This window comes from Zeus faber, assembly GCF_960531495.2.
Source record: "Zeus faber genome assembly, chromosome: 5".
NCBI classification, from domain to species: domain Eukaryota; kingdom Metazoa; phylum Chordata; class Actinopteri; order Zeiformes; family Zeidae; genus Zeus; species Zeus faber.
The window spans coordinates 8,817,852-8,837,027 of NC_137192.1; the positions used below are offsets into that span (position 1 = coordinate 8,817,852).

The window sequence follows — 19,176 nt, forward strand, 5'->3', positions numbered from 1 at the left end:
TGACTTTTCTACCCACGTTGGTGGAAGGAACTGGGAACTTTCATCCTGCAGTTATTTAAATACAAAGGTCAATACCAAGTGAGAAGACACGTTTCTAAACACCATCATTCGGACAGTTATTTGATAACAGCATTAAGTATGTACTGTAACTATCATACAACAAATATAACAGACTGTACGAACAGTAAATCCATGCTCAACAAAACTGGTACTGAAAAGTGAAATTTCCTGTCATTGAATGGGGACATTTAGTGAAAAAACAGAGGTGCATTTTCTTGTATTTTCCTGGAGTTTGTATCACAAAAAAAAATCATGCTTCATATAAAAATGCCAATTCACAAGATGTTCACGCCATCGGTTTAAATTTCCATTTCGTACCATAAATGTTCAGGTCCCACTCTACTGCAAATATTTGATTTTTGTACACATTAGTTTTTGTTTTATAATTCTTAAAAACCAGGGGGGTTGAATGGGATAAATTAAAAATATCATTGTTCACCAGTGAGTTATTTGCGGTGTACTTTCTGTTACTTGATCACAATGTACGTTCAGCTCAGGTTTTTACAAAATAAGGATTGTTTCGAATAAAACAAAGGAATACCTTCTGTGCTATCACAGGATACTCCCTTCAAATGGGTGAAGCAAAAAGCTTTTTCTCTCAAGTTGAAGCTGCATGCAAAACATTGCCTGCACTGCCCTCTGCAGCACATCACTACTTAGTGTCAATCTATGACTTAAATCAGACTCTATCCAACACATAATTATCTTAAAAATAAAAATATTTTATTTCACTCACACTTAAAAAATGAATACAGCAGCACTACAGCCCTGTGGGGGTATGGGTGCGAAAGATTACTGTTTGAGTTAGTCAGAGATGATAAATTGCTCATTTTTCTAATGCAGTAATAATAATTACTCATGTGCATAATCTGGGTCACTGGTGTCCCATCAGTCAAACTACAAATTCTGTCACACAAACACACAAACACAGACGCTACCTCAGTCAATGGTTCATCTATCATTTCCACATACATATCCACAGGTTTCTGACATGCAAAAATAAGACCTATGGCAAATTCAAATAACAGATATAAATATAAAGGTTATTCATGTAGTTTGATGAACTTCTGTCCCGGTGCTATAAAAAGCAGGAAAACTGGTTCCTTTGTGGAAAAGATAAAGAGAACATATCTTCTACTGAGCTGGCGGTTTACTCCAGGAAGTTGTCCAAAGTGAGACAGGTGGGAAGCTTGAGAGGAGGCCTGGACACCTTCTTCCTTTTAGCCTTCACCAGAGGGCGAATCCCCGACAAAGGAGACTGGAGGTGGTTGGTCAAGGAATAACGAGCATACAACACACTATAGGCAAATTAAAGGATTAATAACTATGCAAGCACGTTTATCTGGATATGCCTTTCCAGGGTTCATTCTGGCATTACAAAATTTAATTGAAGGACTTCCAAGTATCATCTACTTTTATGTGTCTATTTCTGACCATGCTGGAATAAATGTACAATTCCTTGGCATAATCTACATCGTAAAAGCAATTCTGGAAAATTTGTATTACGTTACAATTTGAATAACACGACCAGGGGGAATATCACAGGGTTCAAATTATCGCGTTTTTTCCCCCAAGGAATTTTCTAGCACTTCAGCACAAAAGGGGCTATTTTCAAGGTATTTCTGTACTTTTTTAGGTCAAAATTCAAGCACTTCAAGCACCTGGGAAGAACCCTGCCTTTCAGTCCCCACCCATATTTTTCTCACAAGAAGCATATGAAAAGAAAAAAAAACAAAACAAGATATCTACAGATGATACCTTCAAACATTTTTGACATGCTAAAGCATGCATATGACTTAAGCAAGTTCCCAGAAAGCCACACTGGTCTGCAGTGCTGTTAAGACCCCTTTCCCACGGTAACAATCAGAAGGATACAGGTTGGAAGAATTTAGTGCGTCCTCCTAATCCGTCATAGCCACTTCTCACCTGGAACGACGACATATTGGTCAATCAAAACCATTCAAATCAGACTCGGAAGAATTTGTCACACTGAGGTGAACAGGAGCAGAGTTCCAAGTGGACATACAGCTCCGGCTTTGGCCCGTTGAGGCTCCAGCATGCTGCCGAACGTCTTCTTTCTGAACAGAAGGGAGTTCCTAAAGAAGGGATCGGTGGAGCCTTCACTGCCTGGAGCCTAGTGGGTGACGTTGGCAGATGATTAAAAACAAAACAAACATACAAAATAAATATGCGCTTGACAGATGAGTTGATATTCCATAGCTACCTTGCTTCCTGAGCTGTTCTCTCTGTGTCGGCTTCCGGATGAACTGGTGAAGAAGAAAGTTGACAATGAACTTTATTTGTGTAGATCGCACCATTCATTCATACAGAACTTTGTGAAGTAAACACAAGACCAAGTGCTTTGAATACAATTAACTGAGTGAGCATACTGATTTAATACAAATACAATAATAAAATGTTTGCCTTATTCTATGCTATACAGTGCATCTCTACTGGATAGTTGCAGATCGGTCAGACGCCATGTGGACCCCCGTCCACCACCGAAAGCTCCTACAATGGGCACATGAGAGTCAGAACTGGACCATGGAGCAATGGAAGAAGGTGGCCTGGTCTGATGAATCACGTTTTCTTTTTAACGTTAATGGCTGGGTGCGTGTGTGTCGTTTATCTGGGGAAGAGATGGCACCAGGATGCACTACAGGAAGAAGGGAAGCTGGCAGAGGCAGTGTGATGCTCTGGGCAATGTTCTGCTGGGAAACCTTGGGTCCTGGCATTCATGTGGATGTTACTTTAACACGTACCACATACCTAAACATTGTTTCAGACTAAGTACATCCCTTCATGGCAACTGTATTCCCTGATGGCAGTGGTCTCTTTCAGCAGGATAATGCGCCCTGCCACACTGAAAAAAATGTTCAGGATGGTGTTCTCTTGGCCTCCAAATTCCCCAGATCTCAATCTGATTGAGCATCTGTGGGATGTGCTGGAACAACAAGCCCGATCCATGGGGGCCCCACCTCGCAACCTATACCCCTTTCCCATTGCACCAAAAACCCTGTAGCATCTGCTAACATCTGGCATTAAGTCATTAGTGGGAAAGTGAAAAACCCGGGTTTCAGTCCCGGGTCAAATGACCCTGCAATAGACACAGGTTCAAAACTGCTCCACATTCACATTACATTTACATTTAGTCATTTAGCAGACGCTTTTATCCAAAGCGACTTACAAGGGAGAATAACATTCAAGCTACATTGCAACAGAGACATTAGTGTAACAATAGGTAGGTGCTAGGTAGTGCTTAGTTATTGTATGTCAGGAGAGGAGGTACTCTCTGAAGAGCTGGGTCTTCAAGTGCTTCTTAAAGACAGAGAGGGAGGTCCCTGCTCTGGTCATTTTTGGCAGCTCGTTCCACCAACGTGGAACTACAAATGAGAATAGCCTGGATTGCCGTGGCTGTACGGCCGGCAGAGCCAGGCGACGCTCATTTGATGAGCGCAGCATCCGGGGGGCAACATGTGCTCTTACAAGAGCATTTAAGTAGGCGGGAGCATTCCCAGCAATCACTCTGTAGGCCAGCATAAGAGACTTGAACTTGATGCGAGCAGCTACAGGTAACCGCTCGCATCAAGTTCAAGTCTCCACCTCCGATCAGCTCTGATGTATAAAGAAGACCCAGGTCGACCAACTAATTTTGACCCCTTTACCTGCGTGATGCGACGCTCTTGGAAGTTCTGGATGTTAGTGCGTAAATAGACAGGAATATCCTCGTATCATTCCATATCCCATTTAGAATCCAAAATCTGAAGTTATTGACTTTTTTTCCCGCATGGGGGACCATGAAATGTTGTAAGTTTGGGGATTGCTCTGTGGGGAGCACAGCAAAGAACCCTAAAATTAATTAATTAAATCACCTAAAATTGGCAAGATTACCTGGGTTTACAAAACACAGGAAAACCCTTTTGGTGTAAAAGCGGTTTTACAGGACTTAAAGGATCTGCTGCCAACGTCTTGGTGCCAGATACCACAGGACACCTTCAGAGGTCTTGTGGAGTCCATGCCTCCATGGGTCAGCGCTAGTTTGGCGGCACAAGGGGGAGCTACACAATATTAGGGAGGTGGTTTTGATGTTGTGGCTGATTTTTGTATATCCATTATCCATCCATTATTTATCTCATTGTCATCTACTATTATATGTGTCTCTTTCCAACGATGCTAGATTTAATTTACATTTCACTGGCATCGGGGTCCAAACGAATCTTCTTGGACGGGAAATGCGTGGGCCTCCTGCTGGCCTCGTCGGGCGTGGCGATCTCGTAGGTGACGTTGAGGTCGATGTCCTCGCTGTCCATGGGCTGGTGGAGCCGGGGATGCTTCAGCTCCAGTGGTGCGGGGCTGAGTGTCGGGATGAGAGGAGGAGACGTTGGTGAGTGACACCCGGAGGCGTTTTGTCATATAGATTAGATCCTGAGAGGGAAATTCCAGTGTTAGCAACATCTTATATGAAAAATGTGGGGAAAAAAAATAATAACAAAACAATGGAATAAAAAAAAATAAAAGAAGAAAATGGCAATATATGGAATACGGAAAATTTGGAAATATACACTTAATCTAATGATAAATATATACCCTAAAAAAAACTGAAACACAATAGTAACTAAATACATAAATAATAATAATAATAATAATAATAATAATAATAATAATAATAATAAATACAATTTCTAAATACAAGCGACCTCAAAAAATAAATTAATAAAGATTTAATTGAAAAAATTTGGTCATATACAATAACTAAAGAAATAACGCTAGCAGTGAACCACAAAACTGAACCTAAGATATACAATAAAGCAAATGACAAAACATTAAATATAAGTCTAAAAAATGGACAAAAAAACATTCATGTCTTCCATTCAAATAGGAGACTTTCAAAGAGCCGTTAGAATTTGTTTAGTACGCCGTTTCAGCCAATGGACATAGAAATCGAATCGACTACAGACCCACCAGAATCTGAGTTACGAAAAACATTTGTGATTATAAACTAGAGTTGGCACAATTATAACTTAGCCACCTGAACGCAATTATTTGAGCTTATCGCTATCATTTAGTAAAAAAGGAAAAATATGTTTCCATCCAAATGTCAAGGGAATTTTAAGGAAATGTTAGAAAAAAAAAAATAGAATTTGAGTTTGGTTTCTATCAGTTAGGTTGAGAAAAATGAATTACCATTTTTTTATGTTTCCCTTCATCAGAGGTTGGATGTGTATTTTTACACTATTATAGACTTCTACTGTCACGGTGAAACAATTAAAAGGCTAATTGCAATAATTTAGTTGGCAATTAATCGTTAATTAAGATGTCAGCCATACTAACAACTTAAAAATGGGCTTCAGGAACCAATTTCTTAATGTATTGAGAAGCTGTCAGCATATTTAGATTACTTTATATTGATTTTCTTTCTAAGCGAGATGCCCCAGTCCCCCAGGCCTTAGAACAAACCTTTCAAACACCAGCCGATTGAGAACTTCATTAGTCCGTGTCGGCGTGCTGAGGCTCTTCTGGAGGAACTCCACCTTTTTCTTCAGACTCTTTAGGGGAAGCACAAAGTAACGCATGGCAAACCACGAATTTCGATCGGAACCGATACAAAACACGGGGTTACAGACGACTCACAGTGATCTCTTTGTCTGCGTTGGCTAGATCGTTCTGAACGGCCTTCATGTCCTCCTTGGTCCGACTCATCTCCACCGTGGCTTTCTGCAACTGCACACACCCACCCACCCCCACCCACCCACCCACACCCACCCACCCACCCACCCACCCACCCACCCACCCACCCACCCACCCACCCACCCACCCACCCACACACACACACACACACACACACACACACACACACACACACACACACACACACACACGTTGATTCCCTTTATCCTTCACACATCTTTCTCAATAAACTAGTCTGGTACCTTATTGCTGGACGCAAAGACTTCTCTCTTCAGCTTTTCACACATGTCGTTTGAAGCCCTGAGGCTGCCTTTTATGTTATCATACTCCCTATAAAGACAGACATGATTAACATGCTATGTAGTGCTGCATGATTGGCCAACATGTGCACTGTTAGCCAATGCTGCTGAGTTCCACGCATTTAGGGGAGCTTACTTCTTGAGGGAGATGCAGTAGATGGAGAGCTGCTCTACGGCAGAGTGGCCGACCCCCATGTCTGTGATCATGGACTCCACCTCGTCCCTCTGGCCCTGGAGCAACCGGTCCAAGCTGAGACCAACACAGTGACATCAGGGCATTACAGTGTTTCTGGACTAGGACAGCGCTAGGTTATAACATACGTAAACTAATTATAGAATTCCATGTTAAGTAAGACACTCCAAGATCTGTCCTCTGATGAAAGAAATTCAGCCTCTTAAAATATAAAAAACAAATTTTATTGTGTTGTATGTATCCTTATCCAAAGCTTTTATAAATGAATCAAGGTTCTAGATGTTTATTTATCAAATACAGTACATATACATACGAGCATACATACATGTAGTGAAATGTAATTGCAATACACCCGGAGATTATGCACAATAACTACAAGGACACAATTGCTAAGTAATTAACTAACTAACTAAACTAACTGAACTAACTGATTCCTGAAACATAATTCAGTTAGTAAATTGAATAAAATAAGAGTAAAAAGGTAATATACCGAATGGGAATACAAAATAGAAATAAGAGGATGTGAGCAGAGGAATGATGCATGTATCCAGGTACCTTTCGTAAGTTTTCATTTTTGTCTTCAGTCTTCGGGCCTCCTCCTTGGCAGCCTGTGCATCGCTCTGTTGGGTCTCCAGGTACGTCATCTGTTTCTGTGAACACATCATAAATGAGCAATAACGATAAAAAAACAAAAACAAACAAACAAACAAACAAAAAAAAGCGCGTTTCCATATACTCTGGGAGAAGTATATGCTGAGAACCACTATAGCAATATTTTCAAAACATTGTGTAGGATAATTTTATCAATTGTCATATAATTAGGGTTCATTCTGGCATTAAAAGATGAAATTCAAGGACTTTTAAGCAGTTTTTTTAAAACACAATTTTTTTCAGGTTCCAAGTACATTTTCAATGTGATCTATATTATTTAAATATAATAATAATCTCATTGTCTATTATTTATATTAATATATCTATTATAGCTATGTTATATTATTAATCCCATTGTCATCTACTATTGTGTGTAGACACTATCTAAGTGTCTGTTTCCAAACATGCTGGATTAAATGTACATTTCCCGGGCATAATCTATGTCTTAAAAGCGATTTCGGAATGACCAGGTGGAATATCACAGGTTTTCAATCATCAGCTTTTCTTCAAGGACTTTCAGCACTCCAGCACAAAAGGGGCTATTTTCAGCACTTAAATTTCTGAGAGTGAAAGTCAAGCACCTCAAGGACCTGGTAAGAACCCTGTATAATGTTGTAACTGATTATTTCATAGCTTAAAATAATGAGCACATATCACCTGAAATGTATTATGTGAGGTTAGAGATATTCTAGGGATTGTTTTTGTTTTTAAAGCTACAGTTTTGGTCTGATGTCACATCTGTTATTTCCATGTAGTTCAATGGGATGAACTTTCTTTGTAGTTTTTTTTGTTCCGTATAGGCAGATATTGAGTCATTCTATATGATCATTGTGCTAATAAATTCCTTCCACTTGGCCCTAGTCCACAATGGACCATGGGTTTTACATGTCCAAGCTAAAACAACTTACCTTGAGAGCAGAACAGAGCATGTCCTTCTCTGCATATTCTTTCTTCACATTGTCCAGGTCTCTCCTCTGCCTGTCCACCGTGTTCTTCAAGTTGTCCACCTTGTTCTGTTTTTCTGTCGATTCTTTTACTGCAAATCAAGCACAAGATAGAGATCAAAGATCACTTCTACAGGCATCACTAAGTTCTGTGTTCATAAAAATCCTTACCTTTTGTACTTAGCAGGACTTTTATGCGATCGAGTTCATTCTGAGGAAGAAATATAAATAATCCATAATTGGGATAAAAGGCTTGAAGGAATCCTGCTCTACAAGCAAATGGTGTGGAGTGTCATTCATGGTTCGTGCTTGGGCGCTCAGGTACCCTTAAACTCATCGGATCCACTCGTGCCCCATCCTCTTCTCCACCAACGTCAAAGAACAGCTTGGCAATAATGTGTCTGGTGCTAACCTGTTCTTGGCAGAATTAAGAGAATTTAGACCTCCCTCAATCAAGCCGCTCTGTGTAGGTAGTGTGGGTGGTTTCAGTCAAATGCATGGTGTGAACATTCTTCCTTATGGAGTGAGTAAATTCCCTGTAAATCATATAAATTGCAATCGTACCTGCTTTCTACATTGCGGGCAGGTTTTGTTCGGCGCTGCCTGAAACCACTGATGGAGGCTGGTAAAAGAAGGCAGGGGCAACATATAATTAAACGGGTCATAAACATGAGTGGTGTCATTTAACCAAGATATAATGGCTTTTGAAGTTACCAATCATAGTGGAACGTATGTCCGCAGTGGATGGCGGCGACATCCCTGGAGTGGTCAAAAAAGTCAGAGCAAATGGTGCAATAGGCTCGGACGGGCATCTTTGCATGGACCACCTTCAAGCGGGGATAGAAGAGCAGATAAAGTACTTAAAATGTTCATCTGGAAGATTCTTTTGTTTTAAGAAATCCCGTATTTTGTATGTTGTTTAGCTGGAACCACTCCATTGTGTGGGTTATGTATGTGCTCCTCTATATGCTGTTTCCATTGCTGTGGTGCAATAATTGCAAGGCTGCCGAAGTGAATTCTTTTGAATAGTTGTGGTCGATAAACTGTCGATATGGATAAACACAATCAAAAACAGCAGCTTCAGTTGAAAAATATCCCCGCCACCTCAAGTGACCAAAAAAAAAATAAAAAATCAATCCATTAAACAAGACCCCCAAAGTGACGCGGATGTTGGGGAAACCAACTGAACTCTGGGACTTGTAGTGTAATCCACCAACAACAGAGACGAGTTAATCGATTTGCACTTTAATAAACAAAAAAGACGCAATGGTTAAGCAAAGGGCAAACTCCACTAACCAACAAGTCAAAACTGACGAAGATAATCCCGGCATCTGCGATGGATAATTAACTGTGTCAAAGAACTCAGCCTTCGCTGCCATCGTTAGCTTAGCCTACTAGCATAGGCCAGCTCCAAGCGTTATGGCACGTAAAGGCTGGCGAACACTTACCCAGCGTTAAAATAACTGCAAAGTCCTGAGTAATATTATCATGGCGTCATCTGAAATCACCGAGAACAGGCGCCGTCAAACATTTTCACGGACACGTCTTTATACATCAGACGGACTTTCTCAGCAACGGCGGCTGCCGCTCCGTCCACACGGCGGTTTCCGCGCTGCGCCTTCGAATCTTGCGCCCCGCCCCCGTGCTGCGTTCGAGAGCTCTCTGTAAACTCCTACATTTGTGCATCCATATCAACGTGCATGAAATAGTTCTTTCGTCAGACAGGCGGGGCGTCTAATTGTTGTCGCCTTACGGGTGTTCAAAAAAAAAAAAACGCAGCACCGACGCATTAAAACGGGCCACTTCACCAATAATAGTGGATTGAATAGTGGATACGTTTATTCTTTTCAATTTTCCGCGCCTCGTTTCGCTCGTTCGGAGACACGCAGATGTTCAGTGACAGTTGCCACAGAAAAAAAAAAAAAAAAAAAAAAAAAAAAAAAAGAAACACACCACGTCCCACAATTCCCACTTCCGTGTTTTCCAGCGGGGCAGTGGACGAGACCGAGGCGCGACTGTTTTCCTAACCGCCCTTCAAGCGGACGAGCCGGGCGGCCGCGGCGATCCAGCGACTCCGTCCGAAAGGCAAACCCGTCGACATATGGACGCGCGAGGTGAGGCTCCAATCACTGGTGTAGCGCTGAAGCAAAGTGGAAGTCAGATAAGCAGCTGTCCGATAAGATTAGCCGCCGTAAGAGCCTGCTGTGGTCTGCTCCTCTGGGTTCTGATGGCGGAACGCGTAAAAGTGAGGGAGAGAAAGATGAAATGTAAGATAGCGTTCTATGGCCCATGCTTGTTGGCATTCTAACAATGTGTTCACTAGTTGTATTCCCTTTTCATAGTTTAGTCTTTGTTGAGAGTACTTGTGTTGTTCTTGTGGTACTCAATTATTACACCGACTGTAATAATACATGTATTATTATGATGATGATGATGATGATGATTATTATTATAATTATTAATAATAAAATTATTATTATTATTACTCCATTGTTATTGTTCAGATTATTATTATTTTTCCTTCTCCTTTGCATTTTTCGGGCTTAAAGTGTATAGAACGATACAGCCGCTGCCGCTACGGACATGGTTGAGGTGTCGTTACAACCGGGAGGTCGCAGACATCTCGCGGCGCACGTTTCATCCACATGGATCCACGTACGGAGCAGAAATGAGTGAAAACACAATTCAATTTGACCGGAAGTAGCCAAACTTTCGTGCGTCACTGACACGCCAAGGTTCTAAAACTTCGGGTTCGGGTTGTGGAGCGAGATGAGTTTGTGGAGTAGGACACTTTGTGACATCATCATCCAATTTGTTATAAATGTGCAGGTTGTGGCTACGAACACACTGGAATATCCATCGCTCTGTAGTGATTGCAAACTGTGTGTGTGTGTGTGTGTGTATTGTATTACTTGTTTGACATTGGTGGAGCGTTTCGTTTGATATTTTATTCTTCTGCCCTTTTTGTAATTATTCAAACATTCTGTTCGCATCTTGTTCGCAACCCGGTGCCGTGTTCCTCGTTAATTTATCGGCATTCGAGCCAGTCGTAACACACAAACTGAAAGAGTCGAAAACAGTCAAAAACATATTCCGTGTTTGTGTTCTCACAACTGGAGTTCACTTGCAGCTCCAGAGCAACAAGTCTGATTCGTGTCTGTTTCATTTTAGTCCCAAAAGATGGAAAAGTTGATAATGCCTCTGAGGGACATGCAGTTTTTAAAGTTGAATGGAACCGTGTTGCTGGGAACGTCCACAGGAGTGATTTCCTCCCACAGAGAATTCAGTCATAACCAAAACAATTGTATCCTTGTATTAATAATTCTGCGTGTCCTCAGGACTCACCGCGTAATTGCATTAGTTGATTCTGCGTTCATTGGAAACTTGGAAAATTTAACTTGTTTTACACGTAATGCTAACGTAAAGAGGAGTAACAAGGACGAGCTGATGTTCTATGGGAACTCGAAAATTTGTAATTGGTGTCCATAATGTACCCTGTGTATGTAGTCTACAGCTATATTTGTTATTATTATTATTATTATTATTATTATTATTATTATTATTATTATATAAATACATGTCTACCTATTACAGAAGATCTGAGAGAAGATCTATCTTTTGACATTGAACATTTAAACATAAAATTGACAGTTCATTTTCCTCAACCCAACAGATTCACTTTCTATTTATTGCGCTATATGGAATGAGTTTAAATTCCATTTAAAACAAGACAGAAACATGATTATTGTGGAATCTGGTGATTGTACTAAAAGACTAAAATACCACGAAGTGTTAACTATGGATCTGACAAACTTTAAATGATCCCTTATACAAAGCAATAACAACAAGGTCATTATTTCACTGGCTATTGATAGTAGATTCACCTTTAGCAGCTTTGTTTTGCTTAAACTTGTAATGTTGTCGCATGGAAATACTGCCTCTTTCAGGTCTGCGTCGGTGTCTGGAGCAGCAGTGATGGATGGAGGGGACAACAGGGCGAGTGCATCATGGGAGGTCCAAAACGGCGCGCTTCCATCTATGGACCGCCTTCGCATCGAGAGGGCGGACAGCCCCACGCCCGGCCTGGTGGAGGGGACCGAGCCAGGTGAGGTTCTCTTCCTCCTTCTAGAATGATACTTTGGGTGGGTGATCATTATTTGTCAGTCGCCGTTTCTTTTTACCAAATACAAATCCAGAGTTAGACACCGGGGGGGGTTGTGGACACGGATTAGGCCAAATCTTAGACGATAACTGCTTTTACACATGCACTCTGGACAATGTCTGGACAATGTCTGGACCTGATTATCCAGACATTGTCTGGAGTTGCCCTTTCACACATGTAGCAAAAAAACGGAGAATGTCCGTGTCAGATGCGTTTACACCACCTGGAAATAATCAGTTTGGTTTAGCCGAGGGGCGGAGCCTGGGTAGAGCGTGCAGGAGGCAGGACGTGATGCAATGACACTGCTGAGCTTTACAGCACACCCAATATGGCAGACAAGGCTACAGACTAATCAGAAGTTGCACTTTTTTTCTGTTGATACTCCATGTATTTGGACGTATCCGCAATATAAACGAGAGAGTGGAAAGGAATGATAAAGAAAGCAGAACTGCAGGATTTATTATTTACAAGAAAAGTAAAAGACATCCAGTTTTTGGATGTAACCGGAACTAGAGCTGGGGGTCCATGTGCCTTTTCTTTGATTTTTTTGAGCACCTGCCCCTTTTTAAAGTTTCTGTATGGAAATGTAGAGGGGGAAGTGGGATCTGGAGTAGTCTCTGAACAGTACTTAGTGGAGAGGGCGAGAGCCTCCTCTCTCTCCGTTCCAGTTTCAGAACACGGTAAAATGCACTTACACCGTTTCAATGCTCTGATTTTTCCTGTCGGATAAAAAAGATGTTTGAAAAATTGTCTGTCATCAATGTCAATCGCAACCGATGGAGTCGATCTCAGGTAGACTATTTAATCGCAAAACTGCCTAAGCCTACGCAGCAGCTACGCTCCGTACACCAAGATCCGCACAAAGGTAAATAACTGGCGCATGATAGAGACGTCATCATCATGTGACATGTCCAGACGCCCGCTGTGAATGATCTGGACATTTACTTGCTCCGTTCACACATACCGCTCAATCGGACGTTATACAGACTTTGTACTAGGGTGCTGGCTGGGTAAAGTCCAGCTAATGTCCAGGTCAAATACTTTGGACATTTGCGTTTACACCTACAGCTCATGCGGGTAAAGTCCAGATAATTTCAGAGTTCTGCACGCGAAAAGCTGTCATGGGTTGTGGTGCGGAATTTCGGTGTGTCCGAACGAGGCTCCGGGATGAGTTAAAATTTTTCAACTTTCAATTGGACAGTACGACCAGAAGTGACGTCGGTCAAGTTTTTTATTGGAACTGGACTTAAAACTAAGTAAATGAGCCAGTATTTCATGTTGGATGTCACCATTTTCACGATCAAGAAATCTATTTTTATAAAAGTAAATTGTTCGTAGTTTTGTTTTTTGCACTTATGCTCAACACTATATGAAAGGAGTCCTCATTCATGGAACATGGTAAACGCGCGGCTGAGAAACTACTTGCTTTTGTGCTAGAAAAAACAAGCTCTCCCATTTTCCATGACGTACATTATTTTGAAATGCGTAACCCAGACGCAGTCCGTCCGACGGCCACTAGGGGTGGAGGATCCAACTGTCGGATATGATTACGCATTCGATGTGAAGCAGGCTTCAGACTTGCCCTTTAAAAAAATCTGATTTCTGGAAGGAAGATTAGAGCTAATCTAGGTCTAAGGGAAGGCTTAAATTAAACCTGGCCAGGATTTTTTAAATTCTGGATTTATCGTGATTTAGATTAAACCCTGTCTGCCAAACCGCCCCAGAGACACTTATGCAGTGTCAGACTTAGCAGTGATGAAGATGGTGAGAAATCCTATTTTATGGAGGTCTGGGTTCGGACAATGAAATGTTTGGAACAGCAGAATGCGTTCTCATTGTCATTGTGTATTCATGCTTTTTCCTGTTGATTTGTTCCGATGTTGTGGATGAACTAAAATGCACTCTCTATCTTGACTTGGATGCTTAATATTTTCCTATTTCAAAGCAAATTTCAAAGCCAAAAGTTTAATCATGTGACAAGTTTTCCAGGCTTTGTCCATGTAACTGGTTGGGATAGACAATGGTGTGTGTGTGTGTGTGTGTGTGTGTGTGTGTGTGTGTGTCTGTGTCTGTGTCTCTGTCTGTGTGCGCGTGTGCGTGTGTTTGTATGCCCACGTTTGTGTGTGTGTGTGTGTGCACAGGCTGCTTCGACACAATTATTGTGTCCAAGAAGCAGTGGGAAATCTCAGTGTTTACTAACTGCTTTTACAGATATGAAGTTTTAATTATTGCTGTTTTCTTTTTCTTTTTCCATTGGTTGTTTTTGGTAGCAGAGGACATGTAGTTACCTAATGATTACCGAATTTAGGTTATCAAAATATTGCCACCACTAGCTAAAATAAAACCCTCCATCTTCTCTGTGATGATGAAAATAACTTTTTGGACCTTAAAAGACTTGGCAAAAGACTTTTTTGGATTTTCATTGGATTTTCAAGTGACCCAGATACAAGACATCTTGGACGTTTTGTCCATGAGGCTCAAGGCTCAAAGGACGAATCAGATAAAAGTGTGAGATGAAAACCTAAAATTGTCCAAAAGGGTCATTTTTTGGACTATTTTGAAATCGCATGTCTCTTGGTTTCCCGACGACCTCACAGCTTGTTCTGAAAACTGGAATTAAAGCGCCCAGCTCAATGCGTCGTTTTAACACTTAAGAAATAAGAAATGTAATGTTTATGTTTAGCTGTGTTGTGTGTTTCTGAACCTGCTATTCTGCTTAATCTGTTTAAACAGATTCCCTAAATAAGGTTGGTGTTCCTAATCATGCATCTCATGACATGATCCCACTCATAATCAAAGCATGTCGGACTGTCCCAACTTATGTTGTGTACAATATAATACATTCCAAGGCCGATTATTTAAATGGAATTCCCGGGAGTGGAAACTGTTTCCATTGTGCCTGTGTACTTTGCTAAATCTGGAAATGAATGCGGAGGAGTCTAGGAGTGTATAACTGAGTAATAGTGAATCCTGGTTCACAAATTCCCCTTTTTATCTCTGCTCTGCAAAGTACATCAATTTATTCAAGAAAATACTTGACACTGCATGCTGAATCATTCATTCTGTGCAAGTCCAAGCTTCATGATGTGAATGTGCGCAGGCGCGGGCCAGAAGAGCGCCATGTTCGTCCACTCCCAGTCCTTTGAGGACCTGACTGCGCAGGTTGAGGACGTGGCGCCGACAGAGCTGCAGAGCGATGGGGATTCTGAGCAGAGCAAGTCGGAGGAGGAACTCGGGGCGCCGGTGGAGGACAAGACCGCAGAGGTGAAGGTGTCCCAGAAGGAGAAACCCCGTTCGGAGAGCAAGACCAAAGACGAGGACGTCTGCAGCGAGGCATGGCGTAGCCATAGGAAGCACATCTTTGTGCTGAGCGAGGCCGGCAAGCCCATCTACACCCGCTACGGCACGGAGGAGGCGCTCTCCAGCACCATGGGAGTGATGATGGCTCTGGTCTCCTTCGTCGAGGCCGGAAAAAACATCATCCGCTCCATCCACGCAGGTCGGTGAACACCGCAGTTTAAATTCAGAGTCAGAGAGGTTTTAAGATGTTGGTAACTCTGCCGTTGCTTTTCCCACCAGATGGATACAAGGTGGTCTTCCTCAGCAAGAGCCCCCTGGTGCTGGTGGGTGTGTCACGTACCTCCCAGTCCGACAAGGAACTGCTGCGGGACCTGCAGTACATCTACTACCAGATCGTCAGCATGCTAACCCTCACGCAGCTCAACCACATCTTTCAGCACAAGCAGAACTACGACCTGCGCCGGCTGCTGGCCGGCTCCGAGCACCTCACCGACAACCTGCTGCGCCGGCTGGACCGCGACCCGGGCCTGTTACTCAGTGCCGTCACCTGCCTCCCCATGGCCAGCTCCACCCGGGACGCCGTCTCCTCGAGCCTACAGGCCGCTAAGGCCGAGAGCCTGGTGTTCTCCATCCTGCTGGTTGGGGACCGCCTGGTCACGCTGGTACGGAAGAAGGACCAGTACCTGCACCACATGGACCTGCACCTGGTCTTCAACCTGGTGGGCTCGTCCTCGTCCTTCCGCGAGGGTGAGGGCTGGACACCCATCTGTCTGCCCAAGTTCAACATGGCGGGCTTCTTTCACGCGCACATCTCTTACCTGGAGCCGGCGTCCAACCTGTGCCTCATCCTGGTCTCCACCGACCGGGAAGACTTTTTTAATCTTTCCTATTGCAAGCAGCGCTTCCTGGAGAGGCTGAGCAAGCGCAGTGCCTACCAGGCTCTGAAGGAGGCGCTGAAGAGCCCCAGCTACTCTGTGGATCAGGTTGGGATCCCGGAGCTCAGGCACTTCCTGTACAAATCCAAGAGCTCTGGGCTGTACACCAGGTATGACAAAACTACTGGCTTTGAAATTAGGCCTCATATCAACAATGACTGCAAAGAAATGCCAAAATTTAAAAAAAAGATGCTTATTGAATTTTTTGTGAGTCCCCGCTCACAAACTCTCAGTTGACTTATTGTCATTGCTGAAACACAGTTCAACTTCTCAACTTGCAATACAACTTATAGAACCCAGAATCACGATTGTGGCGCCTCCCCTTGCGGCTGCCTGCGTGAGCACCTTGTGTCGATTACGCACATTTTGGTATGTTTTAGTATTTTTAGAGCTTATAGAGCTTATTGTGCGTAATCACCAGGTGTCATGACATTTCACTGCATTCCTTGAACTTGAACTTGAACTTGAACTTGAACACTTATGATATTTTATTTTCATGATAAAAAATATCATTTCTCACATGCTTTACATTTCAACCTCTAAAAAGCTTTGAAATAAATTAAGCTGCTGCCTTTTATTTTTTAGTGTAGAACCTGCAACCTGGATGCATTCACATTCATTAATAATTTAATATTTTTCCCTCCGTTCGCTGTGACCCCAGCCCCGAGCTCCCCATGGTTTACCAGGGGGAGGAGGAGCAGGAGATGCTAATGGGGTTGTATCAGGACCTCCACAGCCGCCTGCACCATCCCACCAGACCCCTGCGCTCCATCTATCACTGCGGTGAAACCGAAAACCTGCTAGCGTGGGTAAGCCTGGCGGTCAATCTGTTGGGGCGTCACTCTTTTGTCACTCCCACTTCCCTGTCCTCTCACTGGCTCTGTCCCAAAACTCTGTTACCGTGGAGGATGACGGGTGCGTTCCAATGCACACAGTCCCTACACCCTGCACAGTGCACTGCCCAGTAAATTGTAGCCCCTATTCAGAATTCCCCGTGTTGAAAATATGACAATATATACCAAACCTAATGATAAACAATAAAATATACAACCTAAAAAATAACAGAAAAAAAACAATGAAAAATGTACAACAAATTCAAATATAAGTGGAAAAATATAAGAAAAAAAAGGGTAAAATAAACTGATAAAATAAAGCTAGCAGTGAACCAGAAAGCTGAGAAAAAAATTGTTCATGTACAACAAACCCATTGACAAAAAAATAAATATAAGTAAAAAAAAAAGGACAAAAAACAGACCTAAAATTTAACAGTAAACAGAATGGAAATGAACCACAAAAATAAGCAGTAATCATACACAACAGTATTAACAAATTCACATGATGAAAGTTGTGCAATTAGTGTAAATGTCTTTTATTTTTATTTTTTAATTCAGTGAGGTGGTGCTCCACCTGTACCTCAAATTAAATCGACTTGACCTTGTCGCCCCCTACAGGGTGGAACGCCACTTGACATGGTGACGTCCCCTTCAAGCCAAACAACCTGAGGTGGGAGCTGGTAACCTTTGAGTGGTTCTGAACCCCTCTCTGTGCTGTTCCCTCAGGTGACAAGCGGCTTCGAGCTCTACCTCTGCTTCACGCCGCTGGGCACCAAGGCCCTCGCTCTGTCCGCCGTCAACAAGCTGCTCAAGTGGATCCGGAGAGAGGAAGAGCGGCTCTTCATCCTCACCCCGCTCACCTACTGAGCCCTCACTGCACCGCAAAAAGAAGCTTCGCCGGCCCCATCCCCATCATCCCGGAGCCCAGTCCCGATGAACTACTGAAAGCTGCTGCTGTGGTACAAATGGGATTCTAAAGTGTAAGATTCATGATGGAGTCTATCCATCATGAATCGTACACTTTAGAATCCCCCTGATCTAATACACAGACATGTGACTGACGAGGGCAAATGGCCGCTTCGTTTTAAGCCCCGTTAGAATTAGAAAAAATATATATATTTTAACATATCCTGGAATGAAGATGCTGTTGATGGGTTTTTTTTCCTTTCCCAGTAATGATTCTTTCACTGTCATAGATCGTAATATCACATTCCCCTTTGTTGTGTTTGTTTTCTTAAAGCAATAAGACATTTTGAAGGATCAAAAAAAAATCGGAATGTCTGTGTTGAAAAATGTGCGATATGGTCGATCTGTTTCACCCCATTCCAGGCGTCTACCGTTTTACTCTGTGACCCCGGCGTCCTTTGAACATTTCGGTCGCATTGGTTTTGCGGTGGCCCATTAAAATATTATGCACATGTACGCTTGTGTGGTCCGCGTCAACTGAAAATGTTAAAGTGAAACTACTGAGCTACTGCAGATATACTTTCCATTGCATCTTTACAAGGTTTTTTTCCAGGAAGATGGGGGTGACAATGTTCCTCCTTCCCGTTGCCTTCAAATGTTTGTTCTGTTTTAGCTGAAAATGGGGAAGAACTAAAAAAAACAAAAAACCTTTCTTGCACCAAAGGTTTTGTGTATTTCATAGGAAACCAGGTTTTCTTCAGTTTTGGATTTCAGCGTTGTGGGTCTGCTTTCGGCTTGTGCCTTAACTGATGCTCCTTATGACTCACAGTCCACATTGAGATAATACTGTGTACAATTATGTATAATAAATGACTAGTGTGACGCTAACACTCTGTTGCAGGTTTGATTTCACATGGGATTTTTATCTTTATCTGTAATTTCTTTGGATTGAGCACAGGGGTTCCCAAATTTGGGTCCACTGCCCCCTAGGGGTCGTCAAAGGAATTTAAGCTAAATTATTCGTTTATTATTATTATTATTATTATTATTATTATTATTATTATTATTGTCTTACATATTTTCATATATTTTCTTTGACAAAATACATTTTGAATAATAAATGATGGTCATGGATAAAATAAAATATAGGATAAATATATTTAGAAGAATCACCAAAACATACAAATATAACAAAGATTAATATA

At 42.2% G+C, this 19,176-nt stretch overlaps 2 protein-coding genes across 2 annotated transcripts; one reads left to right on the top strand and one right to left on the bottom strand.

The window, feature by feature from the left end:
• Window positions 1-1,210: 1,210 nt before the first annotated feature.
• Window positions 1,211-9,393, bottom strand: traip (TRAF-interacting protein; the record flags this gene model as incomplete). Its single annotated transcript, XM_080000134.1, has 16 exons — window positions 9,284-9,393; window positions 8,550-8,662; window positions 8,400-8,457; window positions 8,161-8,247; window positions 8,007-8,046; window positions 7,800-7,927; window positions 6,796-6,890; window positions 6,184-6,297; window positions 5,991-6,078; window positions 5,692-5,781; window positions 5,518-5,606; window positions 4,249-4,413; window positions 2,285-2,327; window positions 2,087-2,194; window positions 1,936-1,986; window positions 1,211-1,318 (listed from the first exon to the last, which is right to left on the bottom strand). The coding sequence occupies exons 2-16, from the start codon at window positions 8,645-8,647 to the stop codon at window positions 1,211-1,213; spliced, it is 1,362 nt and encodes a 453-aa protein (XP_079856260.1). The 5' UTR covers window positions 8,648-8,662; window positions 9,284-9,393.
• Window positions 9,394-9,824: 431 nt separating this feature from the next.
• mon1a (MON1 secretory trafficking family member A) lies at window positions 9,825-18,859 on the top strand. Its single transcript, XM_080000125.1, has 6 exons — window positions 9,825-9,949; window positions 11,783-11,940; window positions 15,098-15,496; window positions 15,577-16,342; window positions 16,894-17,041; window positions 17,792-18,859. Exons 2-6 carry the CDS (start codon window positions 11,811-11,813, stop codon window positions 17,930-17,932), a joined length of 1,584 nt encoding a protein of 527 aa, XP_079856251.1. The 5' UTR covers window positions 9,825-9,949; window positions 11,783-11,810; the 3' UTR covers window positions 17,933-18,859.
• The last annotated feature ends 317 nt before the right edge of the window (window positions 18,860-19,176 follow it).